This window comes from Oncorhynchus kisutch, linkage group LG1 (assembly GCF_002021735.2).
Source record: "Oncorhynchus kisutch isolate 150728-3 linkage group LG1, Okis_V2, whole genome shotgun sequence".
Classification (NCBI taxonomy): Eukaryota; Metazoa; Chordata; class Actinopteri; order Salmoniformes; family Salmonidae; genus Oncorhynchus; species Oncorhynchus kisutch.
The window spans coordinates 19972270-19993694 of NC_034174.2; the positions used below are offsets into that span (position 1 = coordinate 19972270).

Consider the following 21425-nt stretch of genomic DNA (forward strand, 5'->3'; position numbering starts at 1 on the left):
TGTCCGCCTTCAATCCGCATGTAAGTGTTAAGTGTAGACACGACCGAACACAAGGCACAGTCATCTTAGTGTATGTAAACTTCAGACCCACTGGAATTGTGATACAGTGAATTATAGGTGAAATAATCTGTCTGTAAACAATTGTTGTAAAAATGACTTGTGTCGTGCACAAAGTAGATGTCCTAACTGACTTGCCAAAACTATAGTTTGTTCACAAGAAATTTGTGGAGTGGTTGAAAAACTAGTTTTAATGACTCCAACCTAAGTGTATGTAAACTTCCGACTTCAACTGTATGTCTTGGATGTCAGGAAGCTTGGTCGCAGTGATGTACTGAGCCCTACGCACTACCCTCTATAGCGCCTTACGGTCAGATGCTGAGCAGTTGCCATACCAGGCGGAGATGCAACTGGTCAGGATGATCTCGATGGTGTAGCTATTGAACTTTTTGAGGATCTGGGGACCCATGCCAAATCTTTTCAGTCTCTTGTGGAGGAAAAGGTGTTGTCAAGCCCTCTCGCAACTGTCTTGGTGTGTTTGGACCATGATAGTTTGTTGGTGATGTGGACACCAAGGAACTTGAAACTGTCGACTCGCTCCACTTCAGCCCCATCGGTGTTAATGGGGTTCTGTTCGACCCTCTTTTTCCTCTGATCTCCTCCCCAACGGCTGTCTCAACATTGTCGGTGATCAGGCCTACCACTGTTGTGTCGTCAGTAAACTTAATGATGGTATTGGAGTCGTGTTTGGCTATGCAGTCGTGGGTGAACTGGGAGTACAGGAGGGGACTAAGCACGCACACCTGAGGGGCCCCAATGTTGAGGATCAGAGTGACAGATGTGTTGTTGCCTATCCTTACCACCTGGGGGCGGACCATCAGGAAGTCCTGGATCCAGTAGCAGAGGGTGGTGTTTAGTCCCAGGGTCCTTAGCTCAGTGAAGAGCTTGGTGGGTATTATGGTGTTGAACGCTGAGCTGTAGTTAATGGACAGTAATCTCACATAATTGTTCCTTTTGTCCAGGTGGGAAAGGGCAGTGTGGAGTGCGATCGAGATTGCGTCATGTGTGGATCTGTTGGGGAGGCATGTGAATTGAATTGGGTCTAGGGTTTCCGGCATGATGGTGTTGATGTGAGCTATGACCAACCTTTCAAAGCACTTCATGGCTACCGACGTGAGTGTTACGGGGTGTAATCATTTAGGCAGGTTACCTTCGCTTTCTTGGGCACCAGGACTATGGTGGCCTGTTTAAAACATGTAGGTATTACAGACTCAGTCAGGGAGAGGTTGAAAATGTCAGTGAAGACACTTGCCACACATGCTCTGTGAATGTTGACCTGTTTAAAGGTCTTGTTCACATCGGCTACGGAGAGCGTGATCACACAGTCGCCCGGAACAGCTGGTGCTCTCATGCATGCTTCAGTGTCGCTTGCCTCAAAGCAAGCATAAAAGGCATTTAGCTCGTCTCATAGGCTCATTTCACTGGGCAGTTTGTGGCTGGGTTTCCCTTTGTAGTCTGTAATAGTTTTCAATCCCTGCCACAGTCCCATATTGACGCTTTGCCTTTTTGATGGTTTGTCTGAGGGCATAGAAGAATTTCTTTTAGGCGTCCAGATTAGTGTCCCGCTCCTTGAAAGCGGCAGCTCTAGCCTTTAGCTCAGTGCGGATGTTGCCTGTAATCTATGGCTTCTGGTTCGTATATGTACGTACTGTTACTGTGGGGACAACGTCATCAATGCACTTATTGGTATACTCCACAATGCCGTCAGATGAATCCCGGAACATATTCCAGTCTGTGCTAGCAAAACAGTCCTGTAGCGTCGCATCGCGTCATCTGACCACTTCCGTTTTGAGAGAGTCACTGGTACTTTGTGCTTTCGTTTTATCTTGTAACCAGGAATCAGGATAATATAATTATGGTCAGATTTGCCAAATGGAGGGCGAGGGAGAACTTTGTATGCATCTCTGTGTGGTGAGTAAAGGTGGTCTAGAGTTTTTTCCCTCTTCTTGCACATGTGACATGGTAGAAATTAGGTAAAGTGGATTTAAGTTCGCCTGCATTAATGTCCCTGGCCACTAGGATCACCGCTTCTGGGTGAACATTTTCTTTTTGCTTATGGCCTTATACAGCTTGTTGAGTGTGGTCTTAGTGCCATCATTGGTGTATGGTGGTAAATAGACAGCTACGAATAATATAGATAGTGTGGTCTACAGCACATTAAAACTTTTTACGGCTGAAATCCTGTTAACGGGATCGATTTGACAACAGCCAGTGAAAGTGCAGGGCGCCAAATTCGAACAACAGAAATCTCATAATTAAAATTCCTCAAACATACAAGTATTATACACCATTTTAAAGATAGACTTGTTATTAATCCCACCACAGTGTCCGATTTCAAAAGGCTTTACAGCGAAAGCACACCATATGATTATGTTAGGTCAGCACCTAGTCACAGAAAAACACAGGCATTTTTCCAGCCAAAGAGAGGAGTCACAAAAAGCAGAAATAGAAATCAAATTAATCACTAACCTTTGATGATTTTCATCAGATGACACTCATAGGACTTCATGTTACACAATACATGTATGTTTTGTTCGATAAAGTTCATATTTATATCCAAAAATCTCAGTTTACGTTGGCACGGTATGTTCAGTAATGTTTTGCTTCCAAAACATCCGGTGATCTTGCAGAGAGCCACATCAATGTACAGAAATAGTCATCATAAATGTTGATGAAAATACAAGCGTTACACATGGAATTAAAGATATACTTCTCCTTAATGCAACCGCTGTGTCAGATTTCAAAAAAGCTTTACGGAAAAAGCACACCATGCAATAATCTGAGTACAGCACTCAGAGACCAAAACAAGCCATGTTGTGGAGTCTACAGAAGTCAGAAATAGCATTATAAAGATTCACTTACCTTTGATGATCTTCATCGGAATGCACTCCCAGGAATTCCAGTTCCACAATAAATGTTTGTTTTGTTCGATAAAGTCCCACATTTATGTCCAAATACCTCCTTTTTGTTCTCGTGTTTAGTTCACAAATCCAAATTCATGAGACGCAGGCACTTAGTTCAGACGACAGTTCCATTACAGTTCGTAGAAACATGTCAAACGATGTATAGAATCAATCTTTAGGATATTTTTATCATAAATATTCAATACTGTTTCAACCAGACAATTCCTTTGTCTTTAGAAAGGAAAAAGAACGCAGCTAACTCTCACGGGCTGCCAGACACCTGACTCAAACAGCTCTTATTCGCTCCCCCTTCACAGTAGAATCCTGAAACAAGGTTCTCAAGACTGTTGACATCTAGTGGAAGCCTTAGGAATTGCAACCGGACCAAATTTTACACTGTATATTGGTTAGGCAAAGACTTGAAAACCTACAAACCTCAGATTTCCCACTTCCTGGTGGATTTTTTCTCAGGTTTTTCACAGCCATATGAGTTCTGTTCTACTCACAGAGATCATTCAAACAGTTTTAGAAACTTCAGAGTGTTTTCTATCCAAATCGACTAATAATATGCATATTTTAGCTTCTGGGCCTGAATAGGAGGCAGTCTACTCTGGGCACCTTATTCATCCAAGCTACTCAATACTGCCCCCCAGCGATAAGAAGTGAAGAGGTATTCTACTTGTCTCGTGACTTCTTTAATATTAGACATTGCACACCAGCAGTTATTGACAAATAGACAAACACCCCCGCCCATCGCCTTACCAGACGTAGCTGCTCTATCCTACCGATGCACGGAGAAGCCAGCTAGCTCTATATTATCCGTGTCATCAATTAGCTACGTAACGGTGAAATATAAGATATTACAGTTTTTAAATGTCCCATTGGTAAGATAGTCTTAATTGTAGATCGTACAGTTTTCTTTCCAATGATTGCACGTTGGACAATAATGCGGAGGGTAGTGGTGGTTTACCTACTCGCCTGCAAATTCTTACAAGGCACCCTGCCCTCCTCTGCCTTTTTCTCTGTATTTTCTTCACGCGGATGACAGGGATTTGGGCCTTGTCTAGACAAAGCAGTATATCCTTCGCGTCAGACTCATTAAAGAAAACATCTTCGTCCAGTTCGAGGTGAGTAATCGCTGTTCTGATGTCGAGAAGCTCTTTTCGGTCATAAGAGACGTTAGCAGCAACATTATGTGCAAAATTTGCTACAAACGATGTGAAAAAAAAATAAAAAATAGCACAGTTGGTTAGGAGCCTGTAAAACGGCAGCCATCCCTTCTGGCGCCATTATTAGATTAGAGGAGAGTCTAACCTTCTTTCTATTGGCCAGTGCATTAAAGCTGTTATGTCTAAACTGCCCTAATCTTCCTTTATTACGAGCAAGGATGGGACGTTAAATGGAGATGAGAGAACAGAACAATCCATATCTGTAATTTGCACTACCTCTACCACTCTCATCTCAGAGTGAAATATAAACAGACTTCAATCAGCCAGTGGAGGAGAGCGGACGGTGTGAGGCTCGACAGTGGTAATTAAAGTGCTGCATTATGGAGGAAATTTCAGAGACATGCAGAGGAGAACAGACCTTTAGACAAGTCTGGGTAGTGCAGGGATGTGCTCTGTTGCAGGAAAGACAAGTGAAGACATGTTGCTGAATGTTGAGGAGGTCATGTTCCAAGAGTGAAAGGTCACACTATACGGCAGCAAGACAATGTTTGACATGTCTGAGAGGAGGAGTGTTTGAGCTCCTTCACCCTGGATCTGTAGTTACTACTCAGTATAACAGCAAGATGAGGCTGAGTGAATGTCTCCATCTGGTCCTGCTTCCTCAGAGAAGTGTCAGTAGGCCCATACATGGCTGACGGGCAGTGGTCTTGACAGGCTGACCTCCCTGCTGCCTCACAGATAAATGCCATGTCACTCTGGCCAGGCATCATACTCACACTCTGATCAGACTCTCTCACTGGCCCTCTCACTTCTACACATTATCCTGGAAATGAGCAACAATCAGTCACATTAATCTCACTCTGTCTTATCACTGTCCATCATCGGACATGTGTTGTTTAGCCTAAGATTTATTTGTTTTAGTTTTTACAGCTATCTACAGAGCTTAATTTAATCACACTGTTGCGGGGTAACTTTCCTGCAATGCAGGACATTTTAAACTTAAATTAAATTAAATTTGAGGTTTAAAAAGGCTTCTGAAGTTTATAATTTCCACTTTGAAATTTAAGACTTGATTTTCCCTTGTGAAAAATGTATCAACCCCTTCAAAACTGTCCATTAATTTTAATCGACATGATAATTTCCATTTCCTGTTGCTGCAGGATGATTATCCTGCTGTAGCTGAAATTAAGGTCCTACATCTGTATATCAAAGCACTCATAAAAAGTATTAGTTACTATTAAGTATTCCTTACATAGTCCATATTCTGAGCTGTTTTAGTTTCCCCCTCACTCCCCCTTACATTTCCCATAAACAACCCAGTCATTCAATTGCAGCTGGCAGCTGTGAGAGCGATAGCGATTTGGTCATTCCAGAGGCTGTTCCTTTGTGAGATCAAGCGGTATTAGAAACTGAGACACAGAGCACAAATGTGTTTGTTGTTTCTGCTCCCCAAGCTCTCCTTTGAAGCTGGTTATGTGATGTGGACTTTGGTATTCACAGAGACTCATCCTCTGGGCTGTTGACAGGGCCTGATAAACCACACTGTTTAATGCACAAGTTAATGGGAGGAATCAATAGCAGGCATCGATACAGAGAATACAAATCACCGGAATTAAAGCAGGGCGCGCTTGCCCAATAGTCTATCATTACTGGAGCATTACTGTCCACACATCCCAGCGTGATATGCCTCGAGAGAGTCAGAGGGTCCACACATCCCAGCGTGATATGCCTCGAGAGAGTCAGAGGGTCCACACATCCCAGCGTGATATGCCTAGAGAGAGTGAGAGGGTCCACACATCCCAGCGTGATATGCCTCGAGAGAGTGAGAAGGTCCACACATCCCAGCGTGATATGCCTAGAGAGAGTGAGAGGGTCCACACATCCCAGCGTGATATGCCTAGAGAGAGTGAGAGGGTCCACACATCCCAGCGTGATATGCCTAGAGAGAGTGAGAAGGTCCACACATCCCAGCGTGATATGCCTAGAGAGAGTGAGAGGGTCCACACATCCCAGCGTGATATGCCTAGAGAGAGTGAGAAGGTCCACACATCCCAGCGTGATATGCCTAGAGAGAGTGAGAGGGTCCACACATCCCAGCGTGATATGCCTAGAGAGAGTGAGAGGGTCCACACATCCTAGCGTGATATGCCTAGAGAGAGTGAGAGGGTCCACACATCCCAGCGTGATATGCCTAGAGAGAGTCAGAGGGTCCACACATCCCAGCGTGATATGCCTCGAGAGAGTGAGAGGGTCCAGACATCCCAGCGTGATATGACTAGAGAGAGTGAGAGGGTCCACACATCCCAGCGTGATATGCCTCGAGAGAGTGAGAGGGTCCAGACATCCCAGCGTGATATGACTAGAGAGAGTGAGAGGGTCCACACATCCCAGCGTGATATGCCTAGAGAGAGTGAGAAGGTCCAGACTTCCCAGCGTGATATGCCTAGAGAGAGTGAGAAGGTCCACACATCCCAGCGTGATATGCCTAGAGAGAGTCAGAGGGTCCACACATCCCAGCGTGATATGACTAGAGAGGGGTAGTGGTGCAAGATGCAGGCTTCTTCCTGACATTCCTCTCTACCTATTTGATGAATTCATCTGTGCCCATCCAGCTCCAGACAGCTTGTGTTTTCACTGCAGCCTCTCTCTGACAGGGCCAGAGCTTGCCATCTGTCTTCATCTCTCTCTGTGGGCAGGGACGGACAAATAAACGTGGGCATGGGAGGAGAAGTGAAAATAAGACTTTTTCTCCCCACCTGCCTCCTAACCGCTTTGAAACCACGGCTCATGCACATTCTGCAATATCTACCTCTTGGTGTAGTCTACAATTTAAACTGTTTTGTTTCTCCTTCCAGAAAGGAGGAATACTCAGAGTAATTTTGTTAAAGGATTGGTACCATTCCTTAATGTATCATGTTTGTCCAGTTAATCAGTCCACAAATGCATATGTCTTTTTATGCCTAGGGATCCTAGATAGATGGTAGATACGGTTCAGGATTAAAGCTTTAAACCTGCAATGATTTTAGTTTCAACCTGACATGTTCACTTTCAACCGTAGTAAATTACTTACCAGTTATAAACCTTAGATATCAAGAGTGTGCATGTCTCGTCTCTATAATGTGGTGGAGTACATTGGGATTATGGTGCTTTAAAGATACAATCCAGGATCTTCAAAGCTTACACATTTGTAATTGAACATTGAACCTCTGGAGCATCACTGGAGCACCTCTGGAGAACAGGCAGTGGGAGAACGCCAAGGAGGGAGGGTTCTTTTTCTAGATTTTTTCTTGTGAGAAAGTCTTGCCCCCCCCACCCCACCCACACATCTCCTGCTCTCTTTACATCCATCCATCTCCTGCTCTCTTTACATCAATCCATCTCCTGCTCTCTTTACATCCATCCATCTCCTGCTCTCTTTACATCAAGGCTTTATCACAAAATCAAGTAAAGTAACATTCTTGAAAATACATTTGACCATTTTGACATTTACAGAGCACGGTAAGGATTGTTTGACAGAAACGGCACAACATTTAGGTCTACTGTATACAACATGACATGGATTGCTTGGAGTGTAAAGGGCCAATATTGTTCTAATAAAGACAAGTTTCCCAGCAACACATGAATGTGAAGAGAGCAGAAGATTGATGTAGGATGGAGATGGATGTATGTTTTGTTTATTCCATGTGTAACTCTGTGTTGTTGTATATGTCGAATTGCTACGCTTTATCTTGGCCAGGTCGCAGTTGCAAATGAGAACTTGTTCTCAACTAGCCTACCTGGTTAAATAAAGGTGAAATAAAATAAAATAAATGTAAAGAGAGCAGGAGATGGATGGACGATAGAGGTAGAGGAGCAAGTATTCATGCAGGCAAGAAAAGCAACAAATGAATAGGTTGCATATTAAACAGCTCTATTTAGAGGAACTTAACAACAGCAAAACAAAGAGGTACACTGTCTCCCAACAGAAGCACCATTTCAGACGTCAAGGATGGAAGAGGTGTGTGAGAACTCTCCCTCCTTGGCGTTCTCCCACTGCGCAGACCTAGCGCCTGCCTATGTTCGCGACATAACAATCCTCGAACAGATGGTGCTCTGCTTGAGCGAGAATGACCAGCACCATCCAGCAGCCAATCGGAAGCAGCTGACTCGTTTGGACAGCGGTTCTCATATTTTCCTTGGAGGAGCACTAGGTTACGGTCGAAGAGTAGAATATCCGCAGACAACTAGTCAGTGAGGTTGCAGGTGGCGTTTCGAAGCGTTTAGATGTCTCTACAATCTACACCATGCTCTCCTCGAGGTTAGCCTACATGGGAACCGTGCCTGAATGAATATATAAACGACAAACCGCTGTAAATAGGCTACCCGTTGCTGCTTGAATGGAATAGATTAAGAAATGTTTTACACGATAATATTGAAGGAATCCGATTAGGCTATCTATGTATTTATTGGATTTATTTGTTGGGTATGTAGGTTATTGACGCATAGAGGTGAAGGCTATTTGCACAAACCTTAAGTTACTGATGTCCACATAAACGGGATGCAACTGAGAAGAGAGGGGCTTGCATGTCAATGAGGTGAGCCCTATACTTCACATGATTTATTTTGTATGAACAAAGTCAGAATATATTAAACTGAAGCTGCTTCTTCTGTAGCCTGCTATATCCTCTTTCGAGGTATTGTGCAGTAGTATGAGAACAGGTGGATGTGAATGTTATGGAAGCAGGAACTCTGTTGCCGGGCACTTACCTCCACAATAAGGTTGTGGCCAGGGGGTCATAGCTAGTATGCTATCAATTTTTCTGGAAATGTATAATTTTCCCTAACAATGGTATTTGTTTGCAAACAACCTACCGTTACTGCATCTCTGCAAGGGCTTTCTGTGCATGGGATGGAGGGACACACGGGCAATATTATACGAAAGAATAACTAATAGGCAATCGGTTTCTATAATAATGTCATATTATAGGATATCTATATAATTAATCAGGAGTAGCCCTACGACTACTCTGCATCTGCTGTTCTATATCTGCATTCATATTATTGTGATTTGGCTATATCCCAATCAGAAATATTACATTTTCAATCTCAATGCGTCAAATAACATGCTCGGAAACAAACTTTGATCCTCCTGCGGCACCGCTTACCGCTGCAACGTTGCAAAAATGTGACTTGCATATACATGTGAATGCATGTCGGCAAATGTCTCGATTCCTTCATTATCGGCAGAATAAATCGAGCAGGAGACAGGTCTTCAAAAAAAAAAAGTCAAGAGAACGGGGTTGTAAAGGGGGGCAGGGAGTGGGGTAGCCTATTGTCATTTTAAGAAACGCCTCTGCCGTTTTGCAGCTGTTGCTCCTGTGTAATAGCTGAGGTTAACTCTCACAAGCTTCTTATTCGCACTTTGAATGTCCAACAGTGTTAACAACACTAAGGCTAGCCTATGGTAGTGAACCAGTATCTTTGGCACTGTTTTAACCCTCTTGTTGTGTTCGTTTCATGTTTAATTCATTCTGTGTTCCCGGTCCAAAATGACCGCCCCATTATAGCTGATTATAAATCCATAATAATACATATATTATCACCTAATGTTGTGTTAGATCCTTTTACCAACTTAAGTTCTTGTGAACATTATAAGTTTTGAACTTCTATTTTCTATTCATGGCCTGTAGGCCTCATTGTCCTGAGCTCATAGAACTTGTTTTTTAGTTTAAAAAAGCATAATACATGGATTATTTTTTACTATAACAAATACTCAGATGAAACATATTGTGCTATTTATAAGAGACTACTTTGTGTCAAAGTTTACAAGGACTCTCTCCTCCTAACCAGTGTCATGATCAAATATATTACAGTATGTTTCAGGAGTCTCACACACAGTATATCGTTTGGATCACTGTGCTGTCACAGAATGAACTGTGAGCAAGGCCTCAAAAAAGCTTCATAAACCAGAGCTGCAAGAAAAGTTCTATATATTATTGAAACAATGTTGCCATTGTTTGCGAGAATGCCAACAGGTGTGGTTCCTGTGGGGAGAATATTCTATTGGGGACATGTTCCCATGGGGGTTCCCATGGAAACCAATAAGGGGAGTGAGGTGTGTGTGTGTGTGTATGCTCAAATACACATGCATGTGGGGGTCTGGGAGAGGAAGTGTGAATGGGCATGTGCCTGAACTCAATTTTATACACTAATTGTAGTCTCACCCAATAATTTCTAATGACTGGTCATATTTGACCAGGAACACCACAGGTGTACAAAAGTTTTTTAAAAACACCCAAAATTGAATGAAAATCATCAAAATGTATTTTGGGTTCAGATGCCCTGCGTGGACAAAGTCATGGAACTTTATGACAATCAGATTAAATGAACTACATTTTTCAGAGAGAACTTGTAAATTGGTCCAATTTGACCGGAACACAGCAGGAGTGTTAAGGAGTTCAGTTGTGTTATCAGTCAGTCTGTTAAAGTTGTAATTCGTTAGGATCACTTAGATACAGATTTCCATTGTTTTATACCCTGTCATTAATTGGTTGCTATGGTATCAAGTTGCCTGTGCTAGAAGTACCAAATCATCACTTTGCCCACTGAGCCTCAGTCAGTGTTGGCAATATGACATAGACACTGAAAAATAAAGTGTTGAGTATGACCTTTTCTTACAGCACGTCAAATAAAGAGATGTCATCCTAAAGACAACACTGGACCTTGTTTGGAGCCCTATGTGATATGTTGGGATACAATCTCATGTCAGATGGATCTTGAGAAACAGACAGTGAACAGCAGGGACATCCATTTCTCAAAACTCAAATAACAAAGTATTAGGAGGGGAAGAGGAGTGGCCAGGTGCCTGAAGAAGGTTTTGTCTTTTTTTTCTTTCGGTAAACCCTGTGGGCATAACTCCCCCTCCAACAAGCACACACACACACAAAGGCCTGATAATAGGGTGTGTGTGTCTGTCCACCAGGCAGGGTTATTAGGAGACATTGAGAATACTACAATGTCCTCCACCATGGAGAAGAGAGTTCCCTTGGGGCTGGGGAGAGGGGGGTCTGGGGATGGAAAGGGAGGGGAGGGGGGAGTGGAGGGTGTTGCAGCTCATGCTTCTCCCATTATTCTTGTAAAAAGGGTCAACACATTAGTATCTCAGAGGTAAGGCATGGTGCAGGCTAGGCAGCTGTTAAACTAATTATGTTCTCATAATCTGCTGAAGGAATCATTCTGTGCAGAGTGTAACTTTTACAGTGGGCTTATGGGCCCAAACCCCCCAGGCTTAGTAGTTGGACATTGCTGTTGTATTTTGTATTTTCTCAGTGCGGAGGGCACAGGCTACAAATACAAGCATACATTTCAGGTAACACTTCCCTTTACAGTGTTCTTATTACTGGAAAGACTCAACACTCCTGTCTCACAGATAGTTTATTACCTCTGCAGAGGTGTAAAATGAGGAGTTATCAGTCCTTGGTTTGATGTAGGTGAATTTATCATATTCTAATCTAGACTACAATCAATATGCAGCTTTTCGTGTTAATGCTATGGACATGAAGCAGCTGAACCCTTTTATGCAGGACATAAGTTCAGTCTTCAGCCAGCCAGCTGTCTCTGCTTGTATTATACTGTATTCTGAAACAACACACGTTTTCCCCCTTAACCCTCCTGTATGTAGTAACCTATTACCCCTCTACCACACTTTTAGGGGAATATAGTTATTTTAAGCCTTTCTGGGGGGGGTTTATCTTCTCTGTGGTAGTTACCAATTATCTTTGCCAATCCCAGCCCACCAGACTGTTCGCCTCTTAAAGTGGTGTAAATGTTCATGGGCTTTTAGGAATCAGCATGACAGATTCAGCGTTTTTTTTTAAAATCTTGGACTTTATGTCTGCACTACTCAAATGAACCAAAAGAGTGTGTGGAAAATCTCATTTCTAATTTTATATTGCTCCTTGTCACTTAATCATAAAGTCACCATAGGAAGTTTTTCTTTGAGTGTGAGTGTCCGTTTAGAAGAGCCATTTGTGATGGTGGAGAATTGACTTATTCGATTTATTTGGTTTTCCCTAAGGGAAGCCTTATCTTGTTTATGTTTATTATGTCAGAATTATGTGATGGGATTGTATGTCTTCTATTGCTCACATCTCTGGAAGGATTACGCCCTGTGAACACAGGATTGGAAAAGTAAACACCTTTCTCCTGCGGGAAAAAAAGGATTTCGCTCCTCAGCACATATCAAAGACCTGGTGTCTGACAGCCAGGGTACAAAGCAAATCATTAACCATCAGCCATTAACCAATCCTGTAACTCAAATCTTTATCAATTGTCAGTTTGTATTCATGTATTCTTTGCATAATTCTATTTGATCTGACAACTAGAGGTACTGAAGTGAACTATTAGATGTTGCAGGACATTCTCTTCTGTTTGATTATACAGGTTTTATTGTAATGTATAACTATATAACAAGAGTATAGCTAACAATTTATTCCAAAAAACTCTATGTTGTTAGTATAGTATATGTAGTCTGAGACTGTGTACCAGATATTTATTGTGCTCTTGTCCCCTTAGGGTTTGGTTGAAATACTGTGTATGAATGGATCATTTTTCCTTACATTGTTTAGTTTAGCTGAATGTGAATAGACTCACACAATACTGCATCATTAAAGTAAATATGCAGTGACTTCAACCTCACTTCTATTAGACCTATAGTAAACTGAGTACAGTCCTTACGGAAACCAAAGAGAGCACAATTATTGTCATTACCATCTATTCAAAATGATTACATCGAATGAAAGCCAACATGGAAACTTTTAAATGAAATAGAAAATCATTCTGTAACATTGACTGCAATATTTTTTTTATTGGTGTTGAAAACACATTTTGTTCGAGACTGTTTTGCAAAAGAAATATGTCCCTCCATGGGACCCATAAGTGGTGGAAGTGGACTTTGTGTTCTTGACAAAGAACAGACAATTTTCTGGATAGAAAAGGTGTCTCACTCAGAATGAATACATTTCATGGTTTTTACATGCCATTTTTGTTGTCACAGCAGGCAAGCTATGACTACTGTCCATACCAGGAACCATAGATCCCCAAGAATCATGTCCACCAGGGAGTTTTGCAGTTATATGTCCTGTGCTAAAGAAGCATTGAACCCATATGAATTCATACACATACTCCATCTCAATAGTACTACAGACACCTGTGATCTTCAAATCACTTACCCATAGGATCACATAGTTTACTGTGACTACTGTAAGGTTAAGTAGGTTAAGTACCCAATTGGAAGATACAAAGGCTGTCCTGATTCAAGCTAAAGAGCTTTCTGTTTCCTTCCATGTTGTGTTGTTTTCTTCCCCCTGATGTGTGGATGTGGAGGCCAGGTTTCAAGGCTGTTATGCTATCTCAAAAGTCAGCATTAATCTGTGGGTTTAACCTTTGGCTTAGACCTTCATTTGAAGCTTAATGACAATATTTAAACTAAAGCCTTTGTTTGGAATACAAAGTCTTAGATGAAATGATGCTCTCGTAAATGTAATCTCTCACACTGAAATGGTCCCTCTAATGTGGTTTGGAGTTATGGACAGAATCTCAGACTAACCCCACTAACCCATAGATATCAGATTTAAACCAATGCTATCACTGGGAATCCTTTATCCTTCCAAAGTTTGTTAAACATTTTAGGGTCCAGTGAGCATATTTTTAATACTCTAAAACAGAGTTCCCCAACTGGCGGCCCACGCATGTTTTTGGACCCAAGTATTTCCGAGCCAAAAATAAATGCATGCTGAAGTTGTCCAGCATTTATGAAGTTGTTTATAATTTTTTTTCATTATTGATATGAAATACTGCAAAAACACCAGGAAATCAGCTCCAAGTTATTTACATTTTTGGAACTCTGTTCCACACACAATAGGGATTGTATACAAATGTAAGCGAGGTTTTAAATTATTATGTTTTAGTCAAATATTATATCTCAACCTAGTTGATGATCCTTGCCCTAAAACCTCAGGATGTAGCAACTTGATTTATTTTACTGCAATTTCCTTTTGGAAGCAAGGCATCCTTGCAAGACATTGTCGCTTTGCTCTATTTTTGATGCACTGTTGACTACATCTAAGCCTATTTAAGCCTATCAGTAATGGCTGTTTATAAACAGTGAATAAACATGATGAGGTAGGTTACAGCCATTTGTAGTTAAAGAACACAGTGATCTCTATCTCTCCTGAGGGTTACATTTCCTCAGACTGATTTCTGACTCCGCTAATCCTGATGGGTCAAGTCAATCTTAACCACTCACTCTGCCTTAGCATAAGAAACATGCCTGTATTACAAGTATTTCACCCCTTATTTCACCCTGTCCCGGAAGAAAAATCCCCTGTGCAGGAGGAGCTTGAACTTGTTTCATGTCACCCTTGCTCTGTTGCCAGACAGTTTTGCACTCCGATGAATACGCAGCTCTCTTCTTTCAAAGCCTCTTAGCAATATCTTCTTAAGTGAGTGTTGATCACAGATGTTGTTTGGTTGTAAGGCCTATGGCACTGTAGTACTAATGTATGTCTCTTCCATGGAAAGGGATACGCTCTTCAGTAAATTCACCTAATTAGGTTAGGGGATTCCTTAAGTGTTGTTCAGATTATAATGCCATACAGGACTCCTCTACGGTATAACCAGCTAGCCTGGATATGGTGGCAGACCTTTCTGATTCCCACCTCCACATTATATACGTTTACGACATATACAGGAAAGGTTGGTACTCAGAGTAAAGCACTCATGTAAACCCACTTCTCAGTTCAAATGGTCCTAATGCTTCAGTAGTTTCAGGGAGGAATCAGTACTTATTGATTTCCACATGCCACTTTCAGAACTCAATTACAGAGCCTTGTAGTTGCTCAAGTGTGCATATGTGCCAGCCTATCCTCTGGAAAATCACTAACACTCTTTAGTGACGGTAGAAAAAGCTTAGAAACCAACTCAATAGTCAGTGAAATCATTATTCTGAAGAACGTTACTACAATAAAAGTCTATTTTATTTGTTATAACATCTTCACTTTAGGTTAAAAGGTATTGTGGCCCGTTTGTTAGAGTCGGAACTGTAGTGCTATATGGGATGGCAGATGCCTGGTGCTCCTGTTATGAGCTGCTCTTCTCCAGACTAGACCGTTGGGCCAGATTCTGGCTTCACAAGTCCTTCTCCTAAAATCTCTGTCCTTGGATAAAAATCATTCTGGATTATCACAATTTATTTGAATAAGTGACTGTTGAGGCTGAAGAGAAGTGTGAGGTATGTTCAACAAAATGCTGTGTTTGCAATGCTCACTGAAGGCTTCTCTCAGAAACACCCTAAATATGTTCAAAGAAATCCATCATATTGCTGTACCAAAACTAGGACACAGTGGACCCTTCATTAATAATCTAGGAACTTTTTTTTATTTTTATACTTACGTATCTCAGAGTATTTAATGATGTGTGAAGAAGCTAATGATCTATTCCTGATGGGCCTATTGGATAGATGAGAGCACTCAATGGAATTTGATCTTTGTCCAAATATACAAGTTCTGATGGGTGTTTTTTGTATTATTGTACATGCATTAAAACGAGCTGATTTCACATTTTTCCTCAACTGATGATGCTGCATAATTCATATTAACAATCTCTCAGATGAAGATGTAAACAGAAGGCTTGCTCTCAACATCATCAGGAGCTGTGTTACAATCATGTTTTACTTAACATGACTGACATGTAACTTTCGGTAATATTATGTGACTGGACGTATGATACAGTGTACCCCTGACAATAGTTTTCATCAACTCCCTTTGTCTCATACATATCATTTTGTTATGCTATTTGTGCACCTTTGTGTCCTTGTGTTAAACTAAACTATAGTGACTCAGTCTTTTTTTTGCATTTTTTTGTCTTTGTTTTACAGACTCACCTTGCAGTCCTGAGGTATTGATGAAAGAAAAACTCTGAACAGTGGGAGACTCACTGTAACACTAGAATTGTTTCATTGGAACCCCCTGGGCATATTTTTCCATCTGGATCATTTTAGAGGGATACACCTACAGGTCAACACCCCCTCTGGTTAATGACAATCACACAGCTCCCTCCAAGTTCATCTAACCCTTCTGGTGTCCAACCCTGTGGGTTTAGACAGGTGAACGCAGACAGACAACATGGCTAGAGGGAGGTTTATCTACTGTCTACTAGGCCAGTTGTTCACTGGCCTGATTCTGTTTTCCGTTGGACTATCCTCAATCCAGAGAGATAATGATTGTCCCCAGCAGTGTGTATGCGAGATCCGACCCTGGTTCACCCCTCAGTCCACCTACAGAGAAGCCACGACGGTGGACTGCAACGATCTCCGTCTCACACGCATCCCAGGCAACCTTTCCAGTGACACGCAGGTGCTCCTCCTGCAGAGCAACTACATCGCCAGGACCAGTGAGGAACTGGAGCAGCTATACAACCTGACAGAGTTGGACCTGTCTCAGAATAACTTCAGCAGCATCCGTGACGTGGGTCTCAGCAACATGTCCCAGCTCACCACCCTGCACCTGGAGGAGAACCAGATCACTGAGATGCCTGACTACTGCCTGCAGGACCTCAGCAACCTGCAAGAGCTCTATATCAACCATAACCAGATCAACATTATCTCCCCCAACGCCCTCTCTGGCCTGCACAACCTGCTCAGGCTCCATCTAAACTCTAACAGGCTCAAGGCCATCAACAGCCGCTGGTTTGAGTCTACTCCCAATCTGGAGATCCTCATGATCGGGGAAAACCCTATAGTTGGCATTCTGGAGTTTAACTTCAAGCCTCTTGTAAACCTGAGAAGCTTGGTTCTGGCTGGAATGGATTTAACAGACATTCCTGGAAATGCCTTTGTGGGACTAGATAACCTAGAGAGTCTCTCCTTCTACGACAATAAGCTAGTCAGAGTTCCTCAAAACGCTCTTCAGAAACTACCTAACCTCAAGTTCTTGGACTTGAACAAAAACCCTGTGCACAAAATTCAAGAGGGGGACTTGAAGAACATGCTGAGGCTGAAAGAGCTGGGCATTAACAACATGGGGGAGCTGGCCTGCATTGACCGCTTTGCCCTCGATAACCTCCCTGAGCTCACCAAGCTGGAAGCCACTAACAACCCCAAGTTCTCCTACGTGAACCGCCAGGCCTTCCGTGACCTCCCCGCCTTGGAGAGTCTCATGTTGAACAACAACGCCCTTAACGCCCTCTACCAGTCCACTGTGGACTTCCTGCCCAACCTGCGTGAGATCAGTATCCACAGCAACCCCATGCGATGCGACTGCGTCATCCAGTGGATGAGCTCCAACAAGACCAGCATCCGCTTCATGGAGCCCCTCTCCATGCTCTGTGCCATGCCAGCCAAGGTCAGAGGGCAGCATGTGAGGGAGGTGCTCCAGCAGGACTCAGCAGAGCAGTGCCTGCCGATGATCTCCCACGACACATTTCCCAACCACCTGAACCTGGACATCGGCATGACTGTGGATCTGGACTGCCGAGCCATGTCCCAGCCCGAACCGGAGATCTACTGGGTCACGCCCATGGGGAACAAGGTGATGATAGACACCATGTCTGAGAAGTACAGCCTCAGTAGTGAAGGAACGCTGCGCATCTCTCACATCCAGGTAGAGGACTCTGGCAGGTACACCTGTGTGGCACAAAATGTTGAGGGGGCAGACACTCGGGTGACTGCTGTTAGGGTGAATGGTACGCTCTTAGAGAGCACCCAGCTGATGAAGATCTATGTGAAGCAGACTGAGTCCCACTCTATCCTAGTCTCCTGGAAGGTCAACTCCAATGTCATGACCTCCAACCTCAAGTGGTCATCTGCCACCATGAAGATAGACAACCCCCACATCACCTACACAGCCAGGGTCCCGGTGGATGTCCATGAGTATAACCTCACACACCTACAGCCTGCCACCAAGTATGAGGTGTGTCTCACCGTCTCCAACATCCACCAGCAGACGCAGAAGTCCTGTGTCAACGTCACAACGAAGCATGCAGCCTTTGCTGTGGAGATATCCGACCAAGGCACTAACACTGCTCTCGCAGCTGTCATGGGAACCATATTCGGCATCATCAGCCTGGCCTCTATGGCTGTGTACATTGCCAAGCGGTGGAAGAGGAAAAACTACAATCACTCCCTGAAAAAGTACATGCAGAAAACATCCTCCATCCCACTCAATGAGCTCTACCCTCCCCTCATCAACCTGTGGGAGGTAGACTGTGAGAAGGACAAAGAGGTGTCCTCCTCCTCAGAGACCAAACCCAGCCAAGTGGACACTACACAGAGCTACTATATGTGGTGATAGCTACTGGGTTGTTCCACCAATTCGGTGCCTTTTGAGAAGTGTAACTTGGTAAAAAAAAAGAAATTGTTTTATTTCACCTAATATTATCATTCTGTCATAAAGAGCACATGTTGAACTTCATTAAAAACACATTTTCTCATCTCAAAAGGTTAAATACAAAATGACTATGGTAAGTGTCTATTAAGTGCCAAATAAAGTAACAGGGTTGACGGTAACAGGGTTGACGGTAACAGGGTTGACGATTTCATCTAATATCAGCCATAAATCCCCTTGTGACAGGGGGAATGGAAGCGTGTTGTGTACAACAGGGAATGCAAGCTTCACAACAAAATTGAAGTTGTTAAAATATTTCTAGCCTGTCTATTGGTAACATGCTCAGTTTTCAACCCACTCAGTTTTCCACCCGCTCAGTTGTCCACCCCAAAACACCAGAGAATGGCCAAAAAGAGTAGAAACAGCTCACCTGCTTTTACACTTTTTTATATATATATAAAAGGAGAGTTCAGTTTACGTAACAAGGTTGACCTTAAAAATAAGGGACAGATGAAAATGAATCACTAATCACATTAAATAAATAAGAATCTTTTGAAATGACTTTGTCAAAGTAACAATAGCCAAAAAATGTATAACTTTACAATGATGGTGAAAACTTGTAGAAATGTTGGGGTTAAGTGGGTTCAAATCTTCCTAGAAGTCAGGTCACTGAGGGGGCACAGAGGGTCATGTAAAAATGCTGAATTTTTTTTACTTTAGCAAGTCTTTATTCATATAGAAAATCAGATTAATTTCATTGTCCATGTGGTCTATATAAAGGGCACTTCATTTAATAAACAGAATTTCAAAATTAAATATTGTTCCAAAATGTCTACTTAAAATATCAAAGGGATGCAAAAGGCACTCATTTCGTGGAATGACCCTACTATATGGTGAAAGACACTACATGTGGGGTAAATCAGAAATCATTTTCTTATAGGAGCACAAGGACATTTCTTTCGCTTCTTTGTGTGACAGTAATATTACTTATTTTTCTTCTGTTTTCTGCTTTGCTCATATGAGGACTGACTAGTATTTCAGACTTTTTAGCATAGCACATTGCCTTTCTTCTCATGCTCCCTTTTTGACACTCAATATGACAACTTTGTTTAGTTCCCAGGACTTGGTAGTCACTGTGGTTTATTTTGAGTCCTTGTTTTAATAGCACAGCATGGGTATTGTAAAGGATTCCGTCTGGATCAGCTTGCAGGAGCTGGAATTGGATCCATTTAGATTTCTTTCTCTGGCATTATTCTTAGAATGCAATGTTTTTTTTCTCGTAAAACAGTTTAACTGTTAACTGTTGTGCACTGAAATATATAAACCAATTTATCCATGGAATATAAGCTGACAAAGTACGTTTAGACTTGATATACTGTCTATTGAATAACGTTAGCAATCGTTCTGTAATGTTGTATCAACTATAATTTGAACAACTTTTTAGACATTAGTAAACATTATTTTTTTATTTAGAACTTAAGTTTGCAGAGAAAACACTGTAAACCAGCAATATAAATATGAATGTTTATTAACTTGGTAAGTAGACATAAGGCTTTTTAAATTCTCAGAATATTTTATTTCATTTTGCTAGAATCTGTCAACGATCACTGATTTTGTTGTGATTTACACACGCAAATATGTTGTATATTGAGGAACAAGCAAAAATAAAATGTATTTTCCTCATATTTTTTTATACGATTTCCAGGCCATGTGTCATTATTTGCAGGCTATGCTACGTCAGATATTTAAAACAGGATAAAATCTACTTTAGAAAATGTATTTATTAGTATGCACTAATTTACCATAATTCCATATGACTATCAAACTTGAATAAAAATGAAAACATCCTCTGCGGGGAGATAGAAATGTGTTTTACAGGATGACATAATGTCAATCAGTTTGAGAGTAGGTGTAGGCACAGTGTAGATTGTGTTAAAGAGAGTGAAGAGATATAACGACAGAGATTGAAATGCTGCTAAAAGCAATTATCAGAGCATAATTCATATCTGCCCGTTTAGTCTCCAAATACTGTTGTAAAAAGCCTACGAGGAGCAAACAACCCTCCGAAGCCACAGATGAAAAGTCTGAAAACCAGGAAGAAGACATATGGGGATAAATGTCAAGACAAGCCTCCCAAGCTGATTGACTCCTAGACTTCACTGGACACAGATGACAGATCTTCAGGGTTTACATGCTGCCCACTGCCATTAATGACATGTAGGGCAACAGTGTCCTCCCTTGTCTTGTCCAGTCACCAGGATGAGATGAGATGGGTGTGGGGAGCAGGGAGAGGAGAATATGAAGTGGCCGAGCATAGATCAAAGGAGGAAGTGATTATGGATAATGGGCACAATTAAGCAGCACAGATTGCTGCATTTCTAACAGTCAGCAGCCCTGCCTTAATCAGACAGATGCTAGCAGCTTCCAATTCTCTGCATTCCTAATACAGTATGAGATGGAATTTCACAGGGGTCTAGAGGTGCATAACTGAGCCTTCTGAAGGATTTTGTGTTTATGTGTAGTTCTCCATTTGGTTTTTACATTAATGTAGATTTCCATGGTAGAGATGGAATCAAACATCAGTCTGTTTCTCATCCACCATAACTGCTCTTTCACCAATAAGCTCACTGGGAGGTGAAGAGGAGGAAGGAAAATGAAGGTTAATGTTGAATGTTAATGATGAATCCTCTGCCACTTCAATGCAGTGACTTTTTCGGAGCAGGATAGGAGAACTTACGCAGCAGGCTAGGATAATTAACGTAGCAGGTTAGGAGACTGAGGTTAAGGTTAGGGAAAGGGTTTTAGGGTTAGCGAAAATGCTCTCCTAAGTTGCTACGAAAAGTCACTTCCGGTCGTAGCTGTATCGAAGTGGTGTGAAAAGAGTGTGTCCCCTGTCACTCAACAGCTTTCTCATTGAAAATCAAAAAAACCCACCT

At 42.1% G+C, this 21425-nt stretch overlaps 1 protein-coding gene across 1 annotated transcript; it reads left to right on the forward strand.

Annotated features, from left to right (window-relative positions):
- The first annotated feature begins 8191 nt into the window (after window positions 1–8191).
- LOC109898055 (leucine-rich repeat neuronal protein 1-like) lies at window positions 8192–20187 on the forward strand. The gene is made up of 2 exons (XM_020492821.2): window positions 8192–8703; window positions 16044–20187. Exon 2 carries the CDS (start codon window positions 16291–16293, stop codon window positions 18451–18453), a length of 2163 nt encoding a protein of 720 aa, XP_020348410.1. The 5' UTR covers window positions 8192–8703; window positions 16044–16290; the 3' UTR covers window positions 18454–20187.
- Window positions 20188–21425: the final 1238 nt, after the last annotated feature.